Source organism: Lethenteron reissneri, chromosome 2, assembly GCF_015708825.2.
Source record: "Lethenteron reissneri isolate LAM-NWPU_2019-01 chromosome 2, ASM1570882v1, whole genome shotgun sequence".
In the NCBI taxonomy this organism is placed as follows: Eukaryota; Metazoa; Chordata; class Hyperoartia; order Petromyzontiformes; family Petromyzontidae; genus Lethenteron; species Lethenteron reissneri.
This window is the reverse complement of record NC_083780.1, coordinates 3,062,313-3,085,781: the sequence shown is the minus strand read 5'-3', so window position 1 is coordinate 3,085,781 and position 23,469 is coordinate 3,062,313. Positions and strand designations below refer to the sequence as shown.

General features: G+C 53.4%; 1 protein-coding gene across 1 annotated transcript; it reads right to left on the bottom strand.

Moving 5' to 3' along the window:
* Window positions 1–12,413: 12,413 nt before the first annotated feature.
* On the bottom strand, window positions 12,414–18,348 carry LOC133341474 (trace amine-associated receptor 5-like). Its single transcript, XM_061550146.1, has 2 exons — window positions 17,909–18,348; window positions 12,414–13,017 (listed from the first exon to the last, which is right to left on the bottom strand). The coding sequence occupies exons 1-2, from the start codon at window positions 18,346–18,348 to the stop codon at window positions 12,414–12,416; spliced, it is 1,044 nt and encodes a 347-aa protein (XP_061406130.1).
* Between the last annotated feature and the right edge of the window lie 5,121 nt (window positions 18,349–23,469).

The window sequence follows — 23,469 nt, the reverse complement described above, 5'->3', positions numbered from 1 at the left end:
TGAGGCTTTTCTTGCCCTTTCCGAGAACTTCTGATGTATCGCCACGGTGGCTATGAGATGTTAACTACCTCGCCTGGAATATAGGCGGTCGTGGGTTCGATCCCGACCCTGACGCCTGCTGCTGTGTATTTGTAGTTTGCGTGTCTTTCTCTCTCTCATATTATCATCACGGTGGTTAGGAGATGTTAACTACCTCGCCTGGTATACAGGCGGTCGTGGGTTCGATCCCGACCCTGACGCCTGCTGCTGTGTATTTGTAGTTTGCGTGTCTCTCTCTCTCTCTCTCATATCATCATCATGGTGGCTAGGATTACCTCGCCTGGTATACAGGAGGTCGTGGGTTCGATCCCGACCCTGACGCCTGCTGTATATGTGGAGGCTGCGTGTCTCTCTCTCTCATATCATCATCACGGTGGCTAGGATATGTTAACTACCTCGCCTGGTATACAGGAGGTCGTGGGTTCGATCTCGACCCTGACGCCTGCTGCTGTATATGTGGAGTCTGCGTGTCTCTCTCTCTCATATCATCATCACGGTGGCTAGGAGATGTTAACTACCTCGCCTGGTATACAGGAGGTCGTGGGTTCGATCCCGACCCTGACGCCTGCTGTATATGTGGAGTCTGCGTGTCTCTCTCTCTCTCATATCATCATCACGGTGGCTAGGAGATGTTAACTACCTCGCCTGGTATACATGAGGTCGTGGGCTCGATCCCGACCCTGACGCCTGCTGCTGTATATATCCGCGTGTATTTTTCTCCGGGTTCCTTCAGTGTTTTCGTCCATATTTAGACAACATGCGATTGCAGAGCATTTGGCTGCTATATGAGCCACTTCATTGAGCTCTTGTTTGTGACAGCCTGCTCGCTTCTCAGAAGGAGCTACGTAGCTCAGCGCGACCGTACCTGGTACAAATAAAAAAAATTGTAGTTTAGTTTTAGATTGGAGCGGTTGGCTACGTGGGGTGCAAAATAAGTTTAGCATACATACATGCATACATACATACATGTCCTGGCTAACAAGCGCAATGATGGTATTAACAATACAGACGATATCGTTCGATGGTGCCATATCGTATCATAGCATCGCGACCCCCCCCCCCCCCGCCGCCAGGTGTCTGCAGCCCAGGGAGGTGCCGCTAATGAGCACGAGTGGCTCCCTTGCCTGGAGCGTTCGGGCTAATATCCCGCCGAGAGCCGATCGGGGTAATTTTACTCTTAGTGACTCGAGGGGGTGAGGGGGGGGGGAGGTTGGAGGGGGAGGGAGGTAGTGGGGGATAAGGGCGAGGGGGGGTCGTGATTAAATTAATATCTGTGCGGTTTTTTTTGTCAGATCGGCGATTTTCTTTACACGTGTAGTGAGTCCAACTGAATCGCAAACGTTGTCTTAGAGATTAACACGTTTTATTAAACTCTTAGCACAACATACTCTAGGGCTATTGACACAACACACTCCAGGCTATTAACACAACACACACTCGGGTGGTGACCACCCAACTAACCATGCTACGGCGGAACTAGACACGGTTCCACTATCCCGGTCCAGACCACAAGCTGGGTCCCGGACCGCATGGCTGGAGGCTTCTTCAAGCTTGACGTGGATCTCCTGCCTCCCCAACAGTAAGAACCCCGAGCCCCTCACAGGGGCCCCTTATATCAGGCCGGGCTGGGGCTGGCTCCGCCTCTCGCCCCGCCCACCTTCTCGATCGCTCTCGCCCTTGCCCGAAGGCTCTCGAGAGTTCTTCCCGGACCATGTGACCATCCATTGGCCCCCTCCACCGGTGGCCCCCCTCCAGTGTCATCCGGTCACATGTCCCCAGGTCAGCCAGAGTATCATGCCCCTCAACATAACCCTAGCTGGCTGACACTCTCTCGCTCTCTCAACGGGAGCCCGCACCGCACACTGTGCATGGTACCACTGCGCTTAACCAGCGCTCTCCCAAGCCCCCACTAGGGCTGGTACTACACCCCGTGTCCGGGGTGTACACACAACATTATACATCCCGCCATGGCCTTGCAGGCACGCACCACACAGTGACATTCCCAGTCACTACATCACCCCCCCCCCCCCCCCCGCTCCTTACCACTCAACCATCCCGGCTGTCAACTTCTCCTTAAGGAAGCAACGACGAAATATATATATACAAGATAACGCATGTGTGCTCCAACAATAACAAAACAAGCAATAAATATCCAAAGCCACCTGTACAATTATACACTGGCTAACAAAAATAATGCAGAACAACAACAATACCAATTGCGACATGCAGGGCTCCCGCCATCAACATCTCCCACTCTCAACGTGTAACAACGCTCGTGAGCTCAATGGCGAGCAGGATCAGCTATGACTTACGCGAGCGCGATAACCAATCATGGCGTGGGAGTGTGCAACGTGCGGGGATTATGCAACCCGAGTCTTTAAGCGAGTCCGCGATGCCGGGCCTCCAGGGGGGTTGGGCTCATCTGCCCTGGACGACCCGGGGGAAATGAGCAATCGATTGGACGAAGCTGGCTCCTCACAAAGAGCAGTAGGCCGGACCGTCTGACCTTCCACGTCCGGGGCACGCGAGGCCGACACGAGCGGCCGCGTGCGAGGCATCAATCACGCAGCGCCTGGGGGCGGGACAGAACCACTGTCCTGAGGACCAGCATCAGCAGATGCATGCCCCAGCTCGTCGAGCACATCCGACACTCGACCCCTGCGATATGGAGCTCAAACAAATTCACGTGGCACAATAAACGGATTCAGACGAGAGGGGTGAACAAACCAACTTCGCTTACCAAGCCGAATTTGGACACATTGTGGACGCACGATCCGAACAACATCAACCGGCCCCCTCCAGGTTTGCAGCAATTTAGGGGATGTGCCCACGGGCACCTGCGGACAATGCAACCAGGCCCTGTTACCCGGCGACCAATTGCACAGGAAAACACGAGCCCCCTTCAGCCGCTGGTTAGCCAACTGTCTTGGGAGTTGACCCTGGAAGCTTCCTGTGCTTTGGAGAGCTTTGCAAGAGTGAAACGAACGGAATCCGAAATTTTTGACACTTTCACGGCCAGTGGGGCCTGCAACTGTACGTTGATGGGAGGATCATCCCGTCCATACATCAAAAAGAAGGGAGAGTAGCCGTTGGACGTATGAGGGGCCATCCTGTAGGCGGCGAGAACCGCAGGGATATACAAGTCCCAATCCAGCTGTGACTCGCTGACCAGGTGACTCAACATGGAGGTCAGCGTTCTGTTCAGGCGTACGACCATGCCATCCATCTGCGGATGGTATGGTGATGTGCGCACCTTCTTTGTCCCCATCAAATCGCAAACCTCACGCGGCAGTTTCGAAGAAAATGTTTACCTTTGTAATGTGAGGATATATCCGGGTCGTTGATGGATTACAACTCATCACAATGATTGGCTCTGCCGGTCCTAGTCCATAGCCAATGGGGGGAAGCCTAGGGGCGTGGCCCTGACGTAATGGAAAGGTGACAGCTGTAAATAGAGGATTGGTTCTGCTGGCTTTAGCCACAGCCAATGGGGAGACGAGTCAGGGGCGTGGTCCCGGGAGCCTACGGTGGAGTCTGGAAGATTCCATAGAGGCTAATCAGGATTGGTGGAAACGTACCACGTGACCCGGGTATTGAATAGGGGTGGAGACGAACAACACGTGGTCAGAACTGGAACGAACGAAGGAAAGAAGCCACGCGAGAGCGGGGGTCCAGGCTGCCACGTGGCTGCGCGCGTCTCTCTCTTTTATCCCTCTCACGCTGTCTGTCAGCAGCGTGAAGGAGTGTTGTAATGAAAGAGGAATAAAGACCGGATTCCAGAAGTCGCTTCAACGACCTTTATTACTCCTTGATCAGTCAAAAAGCACTCGGGGGCACACTTATCTAGGACATAGCCATTAAGGAACGCCTTGGTCACAGCTATATCCAATTGATTTGGGAACGGCTAGGCCATAGGCCAGCGTGAGAAATACTCAACGCCAACGAGCAAGTATTTGTTGCCCCGCGCAGAAGTTGGAAATGGACCGGGAATATCGAGGGCAACCAGCTCGTTGATTTCGCGACACCTGAATAGATTGCAGTGGAGGGCAACAATATTTCGCCGGTGGCTTCCGCCGCACACAATTCAAGCAACCTTTAAGCAAATTTTCAACGTCCGGGGCCATGGTCAGCCAATAAATATCCAGATGTAATAGACGTTTATGGACGGCCCAAACAACCTCGCCATGCAGAGCGGTAAGAACAACAATGGCGTCCCAGTGCATGAGCAGTCCGCCTCGCAGGACAACCGAGGCTACACCATGAGTAGCCGCCTCACCGGCGGTCTCTCTGACTCACCGTTGTAATTTAAGCAAGAACGCATCCTCTGCCTGCAAGCGCCCCCACACTTCGTAGTCCAACCCTATTACTGCATTCCGCACGTCCGGGACATCGCCCGACCCGCCCATCGTGTCCGGGGTGGACGCAACGAGATTGGGGGGGAGGTTGACTCGGTCGGTCGACAAAGACCGGAACCCAAAAAAGCATGCACACCCGCCATCCGCGGGCAATCATGAAAGGGCATCGGCGTTCGTGTGACAAGAACTTTTGCGATACGTAACACGGAAAGAAAAATCCTGCAGGATTGGAGTGCTGCGTGGTCGGAGCGCACCTCGAAATGGCTGCTGTACAGATAATGCCAGTATTGCTGTAAGAAAACCACAATGGCCAACAATTCCCGGCGCGTAACGCAGTACCGCTACTCGGCCGGGGACAGCACCCTGCCCATAAGCGACCACATGCTCCATGCCATTGACAACTTGAGATAATACCGCACCAATACCGGTATTACTGGCGTCTGTATCCAAAACTAACGGTAATGAAAAATCGGATAACACAGGGGAGGGGCGTTGACCAGCCCATCGCGAATGGAGCGGAATGCGGCTTCCTCCTCCTCCCCCCAATAAAATTTTTGCCTCTTAGCAGTCAAGGCATGGAGATGCTTTGCAATGGATGCAAAACCGGCGACAGATCGCCGAGGTGGGTGTCGGCCACGTGCGGACACATGCCATCTTCTCCGGACCTGTAGCGATACCCGATTCACTGACTATGTGACCCAAATATCGAACCGATTTTCGAGGAAGTGACAATTCTGTGGTTTATATTTCAGGTCGGCCGCACGCATCTTAAGGAAAACAGCCCACAAGCGATCCAAATGTTCATCGAATGTACGACCGAAGACAATAACATCGTCCAAATGTATTAGGCACAAATCCCACTGGAGGCACGCTAAAACCAGCTCCATCAGCCTCTGAAACATGGCTGGCGCAGAGTGGAGGCCCATAGGGAGCCAGTTAAATTCAAACAACCCTTGCGGCATACGAAAGGCTGTCTTGGGCTTGGAAGCATCATCGAGCGGCAATTGCCAAAATCCCGATAAGTCAAGGATAGAAAAGAACCGTGCTCCCGTCAGCGCATCCAGGGAACCGTCCATATGCGGCAAGGGGTATGTATCCATGACGGAAACCGTTTGAGCTTGCGGAAATCAACACAACATCGCAAGCTGCCATTGTGCTTCTTGACAAGCACGATCGGGGCACCCCATGGACTGGTGGATGGTGAGATGATGTCCGCGGCCATCATCTCATCAACTGCCACATGAACATGTTCCTTTTCGTCCGGGCTCAAGCGGAAAGGATTTTGCCGAATGAGGGCAGCATCGCCCATATCAATATGTGCCTCAAAAGGGACGTGCGGCCAAAATCAAATAGACTTTTACTAAAAATGTCAGAAAATTCACGCAAGAGATCACGCAGCTTCCCCCTTTGTCTCATATATAAATCACCACACTCAAAGCAAAGTTTATCAATCCATCCCTCATCCACATCCCGGACCCACGAGCCTGAGTGCCGACTCCGACACTTCCCACAATGTCCCTCTCTGGACGCACCGACAAAGCATGTGCTAGCACGTTACCCTTCTGGATGACCATTGTGTCCGGCCCAGCATTAAGAACCTGAATGAAAGGTTCTTGGTCCTGGGACACCAATGCCTGGGCTGCCACTAGCGACATACCACGATTGAGTTTATTGCAGGGCCCCAAACAACACCCTCATCCGCTGTGCGCACATCGAGCAGTTTTCGCAACCAGAGGGGCACTAACCTTTGTACACCAGGCGGAATCCACACTGTACGGCAAGCAATAGCCTGCACCGTAGCGTTAGCGGAAGACATACGATTCGGCGATAGAAGAAATTCCATACGCCATCACGACAGCAATTCCAGACAGCCCTGATCAACACAAATCTTCACGGGCATCTTGCCTAGAAAATTGGTCCTGAGCAAACACGGGACAGCTAGGGCTGTAGAAACCAAAATGTGGCCCGACAATTTGACATCGGCGATACGCAACTCAGTCATTATCCGTCCGATTATTCCCAATGATCCACCATTGGCGGCAAAACACAGACCATTCACAGGTTCCAAAACGCGACACCGGGGAGGTAAAATGTTATAGATAAGTTCGGAAATAATGGTCGAAGACGCGCCAGTATCAACGAGCACGGCCGACAAACCCGCGGCCGCCGCGACCACTCGATGGGCCAGCTCCGACCACTGATCCGGTCAGAGCGAGCGCACGTCACAAACACATTCCGACTCCCCCCGAACCCGCGCGCGACCCCGACCCAAACAGGACCCCCCCGATGAGTGAAGTGAACCCCGGGGCCGAGTGTGGGTGCGCTGCGACTCACCTTATGAAGCAGAGAGTCGTAGGAAGGCGGACTTCCCAGGGGCCAACGTCGAGGAACCCAACAGCCTGACTTGACGTGCCTCGGCAGGCTGCAGTTGTAGCAGACAGCCCAGCCACTCCTAGAGTGGGACGATGAAGACCTCGCCCATCGCCTGTCATCCCTCCACCGATAGTCAGCACCCTGATGGATGCCACCCCGCTGTTGCAGCAAGCATGCAAGAACAGGCTCAGTCTCCGTGGTAGGCCTCCGGCTCTGTGGAGGATGTGGCGCACGCCACCAACACTCTGTCGCGGTGCAGTGTCTGCTGCGCCTGGATGCACCTGGTGACCCAGAGTGAAGACACCGCATCGTCCTCAGCGGGAAGCACAGCATAGAGGTCGAGGACTAAGGCGTCAAGACCGTCGCGCACTACGGTGGGCGAGAGCCGACTCACCCTCCCCTTTACGTCTTATAGCGAACTTTTGACGGGTGTTCAACGGAGGCTCAAAAACAGCTGACATCTGGTCGAACGCCTGCGTGAGGGTGGATTGTTCAGTCGGCAGGATGGCGAGGAATGGCGCCAAGGCATCGTCGTCAAGGGTGGCGGACAGCGCTCTCAGCGCCTCCGTCCATCCCACCAAGTTGGCAATGGTGAGAAATCGCCGCTTAAACGCTACCCAGTCACCGCTGGCAGCAATAAATTCTCTAATGAAGGGCAGTCAGCGGCAGAGCTATGGGATGTCCATCAGCGAGGACAGCTCCGCTTCAAGCTTGGTGGTAAAATGGCGGCCGCGAGCGCGGGCTGCGCCGACGTTCCCGCCCTTTGTAAAATGCCGGCCGAGTCGCTCCATCCAGACGACTCTGCCACTCCCTCTTTCGCCGCAGCAGATAAAGGACGCCATCTGAAGAAGCACCTCCAACGATGGCGAGGCGCCGCGTGCACCGACGGCGCTCTTCTCCGCTGGCAGCGCCTCCGCTCCGTCGTCGGCGGCCGTGGGCGGAATCAGCTCTTCATTGTCTTCATCGTCCAATGCCCGTGTATGAACTCTGCGATGTGTAGACATGACTGTGTACCGCTAGCTATTTCCTAGCAAGATGGCCACTACCGACACTAGTTGTAGGGAGTCCAACTGAGTCGCAGACATTCTTTTGGGAGCAACACGTTTTATTAAACTCTTAGCACAACATACTCGAGGCTATTAACACAACACACTCTCGGGTGGTGACCACCCAACTAACCACGCTATGGCGGAACTAGACACGGTTCCACTATCCCGGTCCGGACCACAAGCTGGGTCCCGGACCGCGTGGCTGGAAGCTTCTTCAAGCTTGACGTGGATCTGCTGCCTCTCAAACAGTAAGAACCCCGAGCCCCTCACAGGGCCCCACTTATATCGGGCTGGGCTGGGGCTGGCTCCGCCTCTTGCCCGCCCACCTTCTCGATCTCTCTCGAGAGTTCTTCTCGGACCATGTGACCACCCATTGGCCCCCTCCACCGGTGGCCCCCCTCCAGTATCATCCGGTCACATGTCCCCAGGTCAGCCAGAGTATCATGCCCCTCAACATAACCCTAGCTGGCTGACACTCTCTCGCTCTCTCAACGGGAGCCCGCACCGCACGCTGTGCGTGGTGCCACCACGCTGAACCAGCGCTCACCCAAGCCCCCACTAGGGCTGGTACTACATCCCGTGTCTGGAGTGTACACCCAACAGTATACACCCCGCCGTGGCCTCGCAGGCCCGGCACCACACAGTGACATTCCCAGTCATTACACACGCATTGCTGAGTCGTCAACTCCTTGCCTCTATGAGGCAGAGAGCTGATTTTCTTTGTTTGCAAGCCGACCAAGCCAATGCAACAGGCGAGCCTCTGCCATTGTGCCTTTGTTTAATATGGGAATGCGAATGGGCAGATGAATGCGCGGCTCGACGGGTCGTTGGACCCCGCACATCTGATCGATCTCCCGTGGTGCCACGGGCTCTGTACACCCGTGAGGGAGAGAGGGCAAGGTCGGGGTCCCCGCGGTGGCGAGATATTAACTACTTCGCCTGGTGTACAGGAAGTCAAAATCTTTTCTTTTACCGGGTAAGGCCCACTGAGCTATACAGCTCTTTTGCAGAAGCGACCTATGTGAGTCTATGTATGGGTCTCCGAGTTCCTGGGTCTCTATGTGAGTCATCTGTCAGTCCCTGTACGTGAGTCTATGTGTGAGTCCCTGGGTCTCTATGTGCGTTTATGCGTGGGTCTCCAAGTCCATAGGTTTATATGTGGCTTATCGTGTCTGTCTGTCTGTGTGCGTGTGTGTCTGCGTGTCTGTCTTGCTCGGATATCTTGTGACCTTTTAAACTGACAAACCATGGCGTTTACGGTTAAAAAAGTACACGGATACCATGACGTATGCCCCGGGACGAAAAAGCGCTTTTCGTATTTCACATCAGTCAACTTAAAAGTAGTTAAATTAACAATTTAGTGCTATTAATTATTATATTACTACGCTGGTAAAATAAAGAAAAGTTTAAATACATAGTTTCACAAAAATGACTCGGCCAGTGTTTCTATCGGCGGAGTCTCTAATAGCCACGCGACTTCACACTCGAGTCCCATTCGTGTCGGATCAATTCTACAGGGACTCATCTACTCACGAAGGCGTTAGGTTCCAGTGATCTGTTCGTAAGTCGATTTGTTCGTCAACCCAACTTTACTCCTGTCGATTCCAAACACTGTTGTACGGCGTGTACATTAAACATGGAGAATGGCTTTTAAAGCTGTACAATCTCCTGTAGCTGTAGATGCCGCTGGTTTTTCACGTTCTGCAGAAGTAGATGCCATCACCGCCATCTATTGCGTAGCAGGTGAACTTACGACTCTCGGTCCGAACAGGCAACTGGACATACGGACATGTTTGTTCGTATCTCTGAAAGTTCGTTAATCGAATGTACGTAAGCAGAGGAGTCCATGTACATGAGTTTTCATGACCCCACGAACACACAAGGACGGATGGACGGACCGACAGGGTGTAATGCATAGCTAAGAACCCTCTCTCTTGCCTGTCTGTAAGGGGGAGGGGGGCAAGGAGGGGTGTGGGGAGGGGTGGGGGGGGGGCACGATTACGTAATCACGTGTGAATATTTACATGGTTTGGGGGTAAGGTTGGCTACGTACGGTGCGAAAGAAGTTCAACATACATACGAATACGTGTGATGCTTGCTAACAGCACTTGCCCCAACAGACTGTTATCGGAATACGGGGTATCTATATCAATTGTGTGTACGTGTGTGTGTTTTTGTTGGGTGCGTGTGACTAAATGCATTCGTCTGTGCAAAATAAGTTAATCAGACACAACACCATCATCGTCATCATCATCATCCAAATCATCATCCTCATCAACATTGGCAGCAGGAGGTGGAGTTACTGAGAGGTCAGACACGCCGAGTGGCTCAGAGGTCAGACACGCCCAGTGGGTCAGAGGTCAGACACGCCGAGTGGGTCAGAGGTCAGACACGCCGAGTGGCCCAGAGGTCAGACACGCCGAGTGGGTCAGAGGTCAGACACGCCCAGTGGGTCAGAGGTCAGACACGCCGAGTGGGTCAGAGGTCAGACACGCCGAGTGGCCCAGAGGTCAGACATGTCCAATGGCTCAGAGGTCAGACACGCCGAGTGGGTCAGAGGTCAGACACGCCGAGTGGGTCAGAGGTCAGACACACCCAGTGGGTCAGAGGTCAAACACGCCCAGTTGCTCAGAGGTCAGACGCCGAGTGGCTCAGAGGTCAAACACTGCGAGTGACTCAGAGGTCAAACACGCCCAGTGGGTCAAAGGTCAAACACGCCCAGTGGGTCAGAGGTCAGACACGCCGAGTGAGTCAGAGGTCAGACACGCCGAGTGGGTCAGAGGTCACACACGCCCAGTGGCTCAGAGGTCAGACACGCCGAGTGGGTCAGAGGTCAGACACGCCGAGTGGGTCAGAGGTCAGACACACCCAGTGGGTCAGAGGTCAGACACGCCCAGTTGCTCAGAGGTCAGACACGCCGAGTGGCTCAGAGGTCAAACACTGCGAGTGACTCAGAGGTCAAACACGCCCAGTGGGTCAAAGGTCAAACACGCCCAGTGGGTCAGAGGTCAGACACGCCGAGTGAGTCAGAGGTCAGACACGCCGAGTGGGTCAGAGGTCACACACGCCCAGTGGCTCAGAGGTCAGACACGCCGAGTGGGTCAGAGGTCAGACACGCCGAGTGGGTCAAAGGTCAGACACGCCGAGTGACTCAGAGGTCAGACACGCCGAGTGGCTCAGAGGTCAGACACGCCGAGTGACTCAGAGGTCAAACACGCCCAGTGGCTCGGAGGTCAAACACGCCCAGTGGGTCAAAGGTCAAACACACCCAGTGGGTCAGAGGTCAGACACGCCGAGTGGGTCAGAGGTCAGACATGCCGAATGGGTCAGAGGTCAGACACGCCCAGTCGCCTAGAGGTCAGACACGCCGATGAAGGCCGGCAAGGCGCACCAGGGGGTGGGTGGACAGCACGACCACGCCAGTCGCCGTTGTGGACTCCCCAATGCTGATGTTTACACACCGCACCAGGTACTTATTTAAGGCTGAGTCGACCTAGGGTGAGGCCTAGCACCGGTTCACATGTTCGCCCCATACACCAAAGACAAAGATCCCCCGTATAGCCTTCAACAGACTTTTGGGGCAAGCGCTGTTTGCGAGTAGCAACTATGAAGGCCGGCACGGCAAACGAGGGCCAACACCACCACCACCACCACATGGCGTCCACGACAAAGCTACTCTCTCCCTGTCTCTGCCTCCCCACCACTCCCCCCGTCTCCACTGGACATCTGTGAAAAGGAGTTTAATAGCTCTCTCCCACCCCATCTCCCCCATCTTTCCCACCCCATCTCTCTCATTCCATCTGCCCCCCCCCCCCCACATCTCTCCAACCCATCTCTGACCCAATCTCCCCCCCCCATCTCTCTCTCCATCTCTCTCACCCCATCTATCCCCCCATCTCCAACCCCATCTCTCACCCCATCTATCCCCCCAACTCTCTCCCCATCTCTCCAACCCATCTCTGCCACCCTATATCTCCCACACCGCCCACCCCCATATCTCTCCCCATCGCTCTCCTCCCATCTCTCTCGCCCCATCTCCCACCCCATCTCTCTCCCATCTCTCACCCGCCTCCACCCCATCTCTCCCCACATCTCTCCCCCAATCTCTCTCCCCATCTCTCTCTCCCCATCTATCTCCTCCCATCTCTCCCCCCATCTCTCTCCCCATCTTCCACACCATCTCCCACCCCATCTCTCACCCCATCTCTCCCCCATCTCTCTCCCCATCTCTCTCTCCCCATCTCTCTCCTCCCATCTCTCCCCCCATCTCTCTCCCCATCTCTCTCTCCCCATCTCTCTCCCCATCTCTCTCTCCCCATCTTCCACCCCATCTCTCCCCCCATCTCTCTCCCATCTCTCTCTCCCCATCTCTCTCTCCCTATCTCTCTCCTCCCATCTCCCACCCCATTTCTCCCCCCATCTCTCTCCCCATCTCTCTCTCCCCATCTCCCACCCCATCTCTCCCCCCATCTCTCTCCCCCATCTCTCTCTCCCCATCTCTCTCCCCCCATCTCCCACCCCATCTCTCGCCCCATCTCTCTCCCCATCTCTCTCCCGATCTCTCTCCCCCCCGCCTCCACCCCAACTCTCCCCGCCGTCAGTCGAGCTCCGCGGCCGAGCCCGTCCGCCTGTCCCCGGTGGCGCCCCTCAGGCAGAGGACGTCGCGGAAGGCGGCGCGGAAGTGGCGGTTGAGCAGCGCGTATAGGAACGGGTTCACCGCCGAGCTCGCGTAGCCCATCCACATGGTGACCTCCAACGCCACGGCGACGGCGACGCTCGTCACGCCGGGCGTCGTGGTGACCACCACCACGAAGGGCAGCCACGCGAACATGAAGACGCCGATGATGGCACCGAGGGTCTTGGCCGCGTTGTGTTCTCGTTTCATATTGGACCACGCGGATTTGCTGTTGCTGTTGCTGGTGGTGGTGTTGGCTTGGATCTGCCGCGCCTGCCTGCGAGCCACCACGTAGATCTTGGCGTAGACGCCGATGACGGTGACGAGCGAGACGAGGTAGGTGGTCTCGCCGAAGAAGAAGTGGAAGCCCACGCTCACGAAGAACGAACAGTCGTCCGGGCAGCCCACGCGCTCGATGACGCCGCGCGACCACGTGGGCACCAGGCTGATGAGGGTGGGCGCCGTGAAGAGGGCCGCTCCGAGCCAGCAGAGCACCAGCATCAGCCCCAAGGTGCGGTTCGTGACCCTGCGGCGGGCGGGCGGGCGGGCGGGGTGGTTGGGTTGGGTGAGCGGCGGCTCAGCGGCTGGTGCGGCTGCGTTATGGGAACCCGGCAAGTTCTGGGATCGACTCGTTAATCTCAACCCCCATACCCCCCAAGCAAGGCCGTAATTATAATATATATTGGGGGGGGGGACACACATCCCCCCCCCCCAATAAATATTCAAATATGCTCAAAATGTCCCCTCCCCCCAATATATTGCAATAAAATAGATTTCTATTCATATGATTGTGGTTATGGTTGTACTTTATTAATCCCGAATCTCTGCTATGACATACAATGAAACAAGAAAAGGTATAAAAAAGAAAGAACTGAGCAATTTAATACAATACACGATTAGACATTATTGTAAAAAGAGTATGTGGGTTATTGTATTTTAAAAAGTCAATCCTATGTTAGTGATTTTTAAACGATTTTAGGCAGGAAATGGCAGGAAATTCGTTTCAAATTTAGAATTTTTTTCATGGGGCGGGGGGGGGGGACCCCCAGACCCCCTGGAAGATTTTGTCCCCCCCAATGTTGACTCCACGGCTACGGCCTTGCCCCCAAGACAAAGATCCTCCGTGCAGCCTATGAACAGACTGTTGGCGAAAGTGCTTTCGGTGAGTGCCTATGAAGGCCGGGCACGGCAAACGAGGTGATTGGTGAGCCATCACCACGCCCTGGAAAGTGCGTTTAGAGCTGCTACGTTTACAGCGGCTCTACATTTACACGCGTCGATGTGCCACTTCGTTGAGCTATCATTTGTGGCCAGGTCGCTTCTGAAGAAGAGCGACATCGCTCAGTGGGCCTTACCTGGTCAAATTAAAATCGATTCGTTTTAGGAATGGGAGTCTCACAGCATCTCCACACATCTGGGTTACAGGCAGCCACGTGCAGCCGCGTAGCCACCAAACAAACAAAGACAAAGATCCCCGTGTAGCCTTAGCAGACTGTTGGGGCAAGTGCTGTTAGCGAGCATCTATGAAGGTCGGCATGGCACACAAGCGGCTGCCTTGCTTCCCGAGTGGCGAAGTTTACACATCGCATTATGTTACTAATTTTTAGGCTGAGTCGACCGAGGGGAGGCCCAGGTCCGAATCAGATAATCGTCACTAGTGTTGGTGGCCGTGAGCGGGAATCGAACTCGGGACCGGTTCTAAGCTCGTCCGATATCTGAATCGGTTCCCCGGCTTCTCCCTCCCCCCAAGGTCGAATCGAATCGCCGTTAAACTATCCCGGCAACAAGAATAAGAGTCGGTGGAGAAGCCCTTGGGCGTTGCAGCAGCGACGTTTTGAAACAACCCAACGCACCCCCTCCCTGTCAAAAACTTATTCCGAAGCTGAAAACTGGTGCTGGATAGAACCGCATTGGCAAACTGTGATTTGTAACCCTGATGCTGACCACCGACAGTTCTGTTTTAAATGTGCAACGTTATTGAGAGACTGCTGTCGTCTGGAACTGTTGTTGTTTTACTGCCTTGACAAATATTGCATTTAGTTATTGAAAAATCGCAGGAATGTATGTACTCGTGCAGTTTACATATTTTGTATGCTCATGTATTTAGTTAAATGTAATAACTTGCTTACCTATCATACACTTTTAACTTTGTATTGTGGCTGTAACTTCATGGTTAGCCCCTACTGGACATCTGCGAAAAGAGCTTTATGTTTGGGTATTTGTATTGCTTGTCGTTGTAAAACTAAAAACGATTAAAATAATAAAGATTTTTCTTTTCCCAGGTAAAGCCCCGCTGGGCAAAACGTAGTTTATTCTCAGAAATGATAGCTCAACGAAGTGGCTTATCGCATCGGAATGTATAGCGGGCAAATACTCTAAACGCGCGTTTCTCAATGTGGAGGGGAAAACCGGAGGACCCCGAGGAAAAATACACGCGAGCACGGGGAGAGAGACACACACAGACTCCAAATATACAGCAGCAGGCGTCAGGGTCTAGATTGAACCCACGACGACCTCCTGTATACCAGGCGAGGTAGTTAACATCTCCTAAAAAGCTTCATAGCTCATCGGGGTTTTCCCAGCCCAAATAAATATTCAGTTTCCGAGCGTCCCCCACCCCCCCAATGAGCGCCCTGTTTTCGAGCGCGTTAAACACGCGAAGGTGGGGAGACAAAGGCGGCCGGGCGTAGCGGCGGCTTGCGGTGGTACGGGTGGAGGGCGTTTTCGGAAAAAGTGCAGTGCCATTCGGTAACGCTGCGGTCTTAAAACGACAGCGACAGAAGATCATCGATTACATTATCGATCATCGATTTTCGAAGCAGCCGGATCATTATCCGGCGGCTTCGGGGGGAGGGGGAAGGGGGGCACCGGATATTCATGATGACCACATCGTTAATTTAATTTAAATAGCAAATGTTTTGCACATTTTTAACAACATGTTTTTACGCGTTGTTATGTATATGTTTATTTTTTGTGTGCTTTACATGCGTTTACTGTGTGAAATCGGCCTAAATAGCTATCAATTCCGGTTCAGTGATTCTGCACTTGCTCTATTACGATAGTACTATATCGCCTTTAACTTTTAAGAACGACTGGGTGTGTAAGGTTAGCGATTCGTCGTATTGTCTGGCCAGTATAGCAAATGGAAAATACAATTATACTATGCAAGTAAAAAATTGTGTTTTAATATTTACGTGTTTTTATTTAAATTTAGGGCCCCTTTATAACATATGCTACAGGCCCCGCACTAGCTCAATCCGGCATTGGCTGTGAGTTCGTACCTCACCGCTCTTGTTTCAACAGCAACATCAACAACAACATCAACAACAACATCAACAACAACATCAACAACAACATCGCTGGAATGGGGGTTACAGCCTCCGGAGCGGTTTCGCCGGATCAGCCCGGCACCGCCGGATAAAGTTGGACGCCGGATAATCGATGCCTATATTGTGTATACTGTGTATTTGTATACGGTATATATATATAACATTTATAATATATAATCGTCCCTTTATAGCACACGGTGAGCTATGAAGAAGGGCCGTCGCCCGAAACGTCGCCTATTATTTATTTTCTAAAAATGCCCATTTAAATGTTTATATATATGAGAGTTGTAATCGATATATTGATATACTTGTTAAACAATACACGAACACATTCAGCATATATTTTATATTCTTTCGGGCAATTTTCCCTTCCTTCAAATCACATGGCTCTCTGAAGAAGCGCCACTGCTCGGAACGTCGCCTACTAAATGTACGTTTAACGTAATGGCCCATGTATATATGCATGTTTGTATTTTATATACATAGATAATTTGTGATATATATTTACATATATACATTTATAGATTGTTTTAGGGATTGGTCATTTCATCATAGCACCAGTGGCCTTAAACGTGGCCTATTCGTCCTTTGTAAGGCCACAAAGACAAAGGCCCCCCGTATAGCCTTTATCAGACTGTTGGGGCAAGTGCTGCTAGCGGGTAGCACCTATGAAGGCCGGCACGGCGCGGAAGGGCCAGCACCGCGCCCGGCCGCCTTTGTCTCCCTCGCGGCGACGTCTACACACCGCACTAGTTACTCATTTGAGGCTGAGTCGACCTAGGGCAGGCCCAGCAACGGTTCAGCGGTCACTGGATGTTGGTCGTCGTGAGTGGCTATCGATCTTGGGCCGCCGGGTTCAGAAATGCAGCGCGCTAACCGCTGCACCACCGCTCCCCCCCCCCCCCCCCCCCCACACACACACGCGGTGGTGTTGTTACTGACGACCCTATTGAGTTTGTTGTTTTTGTTGTAGTTTGACAGTGGTTGTTGTACCCAGTGGTGTAATTACGACATTATCAGTGACGTAGTGACGGCAATGGGTCAGGTGGCAGTCCCGATGTTGGGATCTGTCTCGCACAGGGGCACCTGGAGGCGATTATGCATCGCGGCCTCCTCTTGCTCCAACAGCATCATCGTTACGCTCACGGTCTCCATCATGTAACGCTGTGGGTGGCGCTCCTTCTTCGCAAAGATGCAACCGCTACAGTTCCGTAGTGGTAACCTCTTTGTAATATAATTGACGCCCGTATCGAATGCAAAAAATATCCCAGAAACGGAGTTCTACGTCCAATGCTATTTTACTCAGGTTACACGGTGCTTGTCAAAGGGGCCCCAACTCGTAGCTTTGGCCCCACGCTAGTGGCGCGCCACGGTGGCGAGGAGATGTTAACTACCTCGCCTGGTATACAGGAGGTCCGTAGGATCGAAGCCAGCCCTGACGCCTGCTGCTGTATATTTTGAGTGTGCGCGTGTCTCTCTCCCCGGGGTCGCGTGGATTTTTCTGCAGGTCCTACGGTGTTTCCCTCCACATTAAAAAAACCCATGAGTACTATGTATGCTGGACTTCTTTCGCACAGTACTTAACCGACCGTGGTAATGTAAAAACATATTAACTATTTTTATTTTTCCAGGTAAGGCCCATTGAGTTGTTTTGCTCTTTTTCAGAAGCGACCTGGCCACAAGTGGCAGCTCAACGAAGTGGCTTATCACGTGGACATTTATAGCAGCCAAACAGTCTACTAAACGCCTGACCTTAATTCTAAACGTAGAGGTCGCTTCTGATATATATAAAAAAGATCTACATAGCTCAGCGAGCCTTACCTGGTAAATACAAAAAACATCGGTTTAGTTATACTCTTTGGTTCTTTCGGTAAAGTCACGTAGGTATAAAATCAAATAAATCACGACGTTTCGGGCTTGTGTTGCGCCCGAAACGTCGTGATTTATTTCATTTTCTACCTCCGTGACTTTACCGAAAGAACCAAAGAGTATATGGATTCCTGCAGTCACGAAAGCTTCGAATCACGATTGTTTTAGTTCTAGCTGCGCTACTGGTGCTTGCGCCGCTGCCGGCTGCAGGCTCTTTACCGTGCCGGGTAGCGGAGCGGGTCGCAGATGGCCACGTGCCGGTCGTAGGCGATGGCGCCCACGTGGAAGATCGACGAGGTGGTGAGCGTGTAGTCGACGAAGTACGCCACGTGGCAGAGCACCTCGTCGAGGAACCAGCACTGGTAGACGGTGCCCAGCATCCTCACGGGCATGATGAGGAGGCCGATGAGGAGGTCGGACACGGCGAGCGAGAGTGCGAGCGCGTTGGCGCGCGTGCGCAGCTGGCGCGACGAGGCGACGGCGCCGACGATGAGGAGGTTGCCGAGGACCGTGGCCACGATGGAGACGGTGATGATGGTGAGGATGATGGAGCGGTCCACGGCGGGGAGGTACGGGCCCGTGCAGTTGAGGTTGTTGAATTGGACCTTGCAGCTGCTGCCGCCGCCGCCACCGCCGCTGCTGCTGCTGTTTCGGGTCATGGTGACTAGAGGTTGTTGAGAGGTGGTGGAGGTGGTGGAGGTGGCTATGCAGGTGGCGGGGCGGGGGGGGTTGTGAGCGGTGGGGCAGTGGTTAGCGCGCTGCGCTACGAACCCGGCGAACCGGGGTCGACACATCGCTCACGTCAACACGAGTGACGGTTATCTGAACCAGGCATCGCCTAGGTCGACTCAGCCTGAAATGAGTACCCGGTGCAGCGTGTAAACGTCGCCACTAGAGAGACAAAGGCGACCGGGCGTGGTGTTGGCCACCCAGCCCCTCGTGTGCCGTGCCGGCCTTCATAGGTGCTGTTCGCTAACAGCACTTGCCCCAACAGTCTGTTACATGCGTTTACGGGGAAATCTTTGCCTTGTTTTGTATAGGTGAGAGATTTGGTGGTTGAGTGGTTTGGTGAGTGAGGTAGGTGAGCAGCAAGCGCTGGCAATAATTGCCCGAGCTCTGCGGTCCTCTATGTAGGTGAAGGGGCTATCGATCGAGTGGGGAGTGTGTTCACACGTGCGGGAGAAAACCGGAGCACCCGGAGAAGATTCACGCGTGCAATGGGTCAACGCTCTTATCCCGTACGTATGGAACAGATGGAGATTAGTACGCATTTGCTGTACCGCCTCCTTCCGGCGAGCCAGGGTGCATGGCATCGCTACTCACACGGGAAGGGAGTTCATCTGTCTGATCCACCAACACTGAGTGTGTGCTCCACCCACCCTCACACACTCACCTATCCACCCACCCACACACTCACGCACCCATCTACATACACACCTATTCACCCACCCACACACTCACCTACCCACCTACCCACACACTCACCTACCCACCTACCTACACGCTCACCTACAGACTTACCCAACCACTCACCTACACAAACATTCACCTACCCACATACTCACAAACGTACACACTCACGTACCCACCTACGCACACAACCACCTACTCACCTAACCACACGCTCACCGACCCACACAATCACCTACCCAAACATTCAACTACTCATATATTCACCTACTCACACACTCACCGACCCACATACCCACAGACCCACCTACCCACACACTCACCTACCCACGTGATAAGCCACTTCGTTGAGCTATCATTTGTTGCCAGGTCGCCTCTGAGAAGACCCAACAGGTTAGTGAGCCTTACCTGGTGGGGCAAGTGCTGTTAGTTGTTGTTGTTGTGAGCGAGTGTCTATGAACGTCGGCACGGCACACGAGGGGGATGGGTGGCCAACACCACGCCCGGCCTCCTTTGTCTCCCCAGTGGTGATGTTTCCACACCGCACCAGTTACTCATTTGACCAAGGGGAGGCCCAAGACCGGTTCAGATAATCGTCACTTGAGTTGGCCGTAAGTGGGAATCGAACTTCGGTCGCCGGGTTCCACATACACGTGAACACACACACACACACACGTGAACATACACACACACACACGTGAACATACACACACGTGAAAAACACACACACGTGATCATACATACACACTCAGACATACACACACTCACACATGTGAACATATACACACACTCACACACGTGAACATACACACACTCGCTCACACAACAACAACAACCGCCATTCGCCACTAAGTGGCGGTGACGTCACCACGACGCTTGTGCCAGGCCATGTGCACCTTGAGGCCACGTGAAGTGTCGAACGCCCCCTGGCAGGAGGTCACGGGGCAGACCCAGGTGCCGCGGGTCGACTGACTGAGATGACCGAGATGACTGGCTGATGCACCACCTGTGCCCCCTACTGTGCCAACTTGCTGTGCTTTAGCCACCCGGCGCTCCTCTCGTTGTTGTGAGCGTCGCTCCTCCACCCTCGGGCGACTGCCTTCACCTGCCCAGTAGCGTCCTTCACGAGCCTCCTCCACAGAGGCCGATCTTGACACCGCTGGTACCAGTCATCGGCAAGTCCACTCAGCTCCACGTCCTCCTTACCACATCACTCTATCTCTTCTCTAGCCCGTGCCGCGCCCGTTTAGCCCCCTCGATCCGACCGAACAAAGCTGTTTCGGCATGCGGTGGCTGGGAATGCGGGCTACATGACCCAGCCAACGCAGCCTTGCCTGCCGGAGGAGCTCACCGATGGGACTTTGCCCAGATCTTTCAAGGATTTGTGAGTTCCTCACAAAATCCAGCCTGGTTAAACCCAGGATGGATCGTAGGCAGGCCAGCCTAAATGTTTCCAACCGGCGAAGATGCTCCATTAGGGGGGTCGTGAACACACACACACACGTGAACATACACGCACACGTGATCATACATACACAATCACACACTCACACATGTGAACACATACACACTCAAACATGTGAACACCCCTGAACACATGTGAACACGTACACAAATACAAATATCCCCCGTATAGCCTTAAGAAGACTTTTGGGGCAAGTGCTGTTAGCGAGCACCTATGAAGGCCGGCACGGCACACGAGGGGGTGGGTGGGCAGAACCACGCCTGGCCGCCTTTGTCTCCCCAGTGGCGATGTTTACTCCACACCACACCAGGTTCACACAATCGCCACTGGCGCTGGTGGCCGCGGGCGGGGATTGAACTCGGGTGGCCGGGTTCGCAGCGCACTAACCGTTGCACTACCGCTCCTCCCCCCACACACACGCACTCACATACACAAACACTCACACACACAGACACACACACACAGACACATACACAGACATACATACAGGCACTCACTCAGACACACACACACAGACACACACAGGCACACACTCACACAGACACACACTCACACAGATACATACTCACACACACACACTCACACAGACACACACCCACACACACACAGACACACACTCACACACACAAACAGACACACACACACAGACACACACACAGACACTCACAAACAGACACTCACACAGACACACACACAGACACACAGACACACACACACAGACACACACACACACAGACACACACACACAAGCACACACATACAGACACACACATAGACACACACACACAGACACAGACACACACACAGACACACACACACACAAACACACACACAGACACACACACACACAGACACACAGACACACACACAGACACACACACACACAAACACAGACACACACACACAGACACACACACACAGACACACACACAAAGACACAAACGCAGACAGACACACACAGACACACACAGACACACAGACACACAGACACACACACAGACACACACACACAAGCACACACATACAGACACACACATAGACACACACACATAGGCACACACACAGACACACACTCACACACAGACACACACACAGACCCACACACACAGACACACACACTCACACACAGACCCACACACACAGACACACACACAGACCCACACCTGTACCAGGTTCACCTGCGCTTCGCGTGGGGGGCAGTGGGGGTCTCGGTCAGCTCTTGTGATACCGCCAAGTGTGGGGGGCTCCAATTTATTCATTAGCACGGCGGGGGGCGGGGGGGTGGGGGGCATGGGGGTGATCCTCCCACCCACACCCCCCTCTCACCACCCCCCATCCCCTCGGGAGGGGGCGGGGGGAGGCGAGGTGCCGTGCCAATTAACTCCGCTTATTATATCCGGAAAGGAACTGCGAGGCTTGGGGGTGTTTGCTGGACGCGATGACGCCGTCGAGGGAGGAGTGGAGGAGGCGGGCGTGGGTGGAGGGGGGTCGTTTTGCTTTTTGTGTTGTTTTCTTTTTGTGCCGAGATGAGCAAAATTTTGAACGCTGGGGAGGTCGGAGGCGGAGACGACCCGCGTCTATGTGCGCCTACGGCGCACATAGACGCGGCAGCAGCAGCAGTAGCAGCAGCAGAGCTGGGGAGACAAAGGCGGCCGGCTATTGTGTGCTGACCATACTCAACCTCCTCGTGCGTCGTTTCCGGCCTGAGTGGCGGGCTACCTTAATAGGTGCTCACTAACAGCCCCTTACAATGGACTGACGTGAGTTACTGGAGGAAGGGCCTTTGCTATTGATGCCCCCAGGGTCTGGAATGTTGTTGCCAATAAATTGAAACTTGAGTCACTACCTATGAGATCTTCACTCAAACTGCTCTAGAGGAGTTGTACACCCCTAGCTGCCACTGCTATTCAGTAGCCTAAAATACAATGTTTTGCTCCAGATGATCGCTGCAAAGTATGACCTGTGTTTTGATCTAGTGTGCTGATCTTAAAGGTGCATTTAAAATGTATAATACTCCGATTGATGCTCCTGCTGTTGTGGAGTGACTCATGCAGCCAGCTATGGCTGCAGGGTTTTGGTAGTACATGTTGTTTATGCCATTTATCGTGAAAATTCCGTCACAGTTCCTATGATCACTGTTTCATTGCTTTCATGGCTTTATTTTGGTGATTTCTAAAAGTGTATTGGTTTAGCCATGTTTGTTTGTTGTAGTATAGTTAGACTGATGGCCTTAATCTAAGTTGTCTTGTGGTTGTTGTTGGTTGTTTGACTTGCATCCCAATGGAATGTTTGCACACAGCGTTGGTGTACGGTGCTTTTTCTGCAATATTTTGCTGTCTTTTCTTGGATTTTCTGTTTGCACTCAGTCACATATTCATTTTAAGATGTTTTTTTGTTAATGTTTTGTTTTTTGTTTGTTGCGGTTGCACCAGATTCAAGAGCCGAATGGCTCACAGGGCAATACCTAATACATGTGAAGTATTCGGAATGACGGCAGGAAACCACTTGACGGGTAGCACACTTTTTATTAAACCTTGACTTGTCACGATACAACGTGTGGTCACTATTCCTCACACTACACACACTTCACTTGACACGTGTGGTCACTATTCCTCACACTACACACACTTCACTTGACACGTGTGGTCACTACCTTTCCCACTACACACTCCACTTGACACGTGTAGTTACTATGGCTCACGCTGCATGCTCACATTGCATGCTCACACTGCACTCCAGCCCCGTAACGTCCGTGGAGCCTCCAGGCCCACCCCAGCTTGGGCGTGGGTCACAACCTCTGGGTCCCGAGGGCCGGCCCTCACACGGACGTTCGGCCCCGGGTCCCAGGGTCCCGCCTCTGGGTCACACAGAGCCCCGGCCCTTACAAGGACAGCGGGACTAGGTG

Bases quoted from the DNA above. Each gene is read 5' to 3' on its own strand.
- LOC133341474 (XM_061550146.1), bottom strand. From the start codon at position 18,348: ATGACCCGAAACAGCAGCAGCAGCGGCGGTGGCGGCGGCGGCAGCAGC. The intron at 13,018-17,908 runs GTAAAGAGCCTG...CGCCCGCCGCAG, and splicing joins CCGCTCCGCTACCCGGCACG to GGTCACGAACCGCACCTTGG.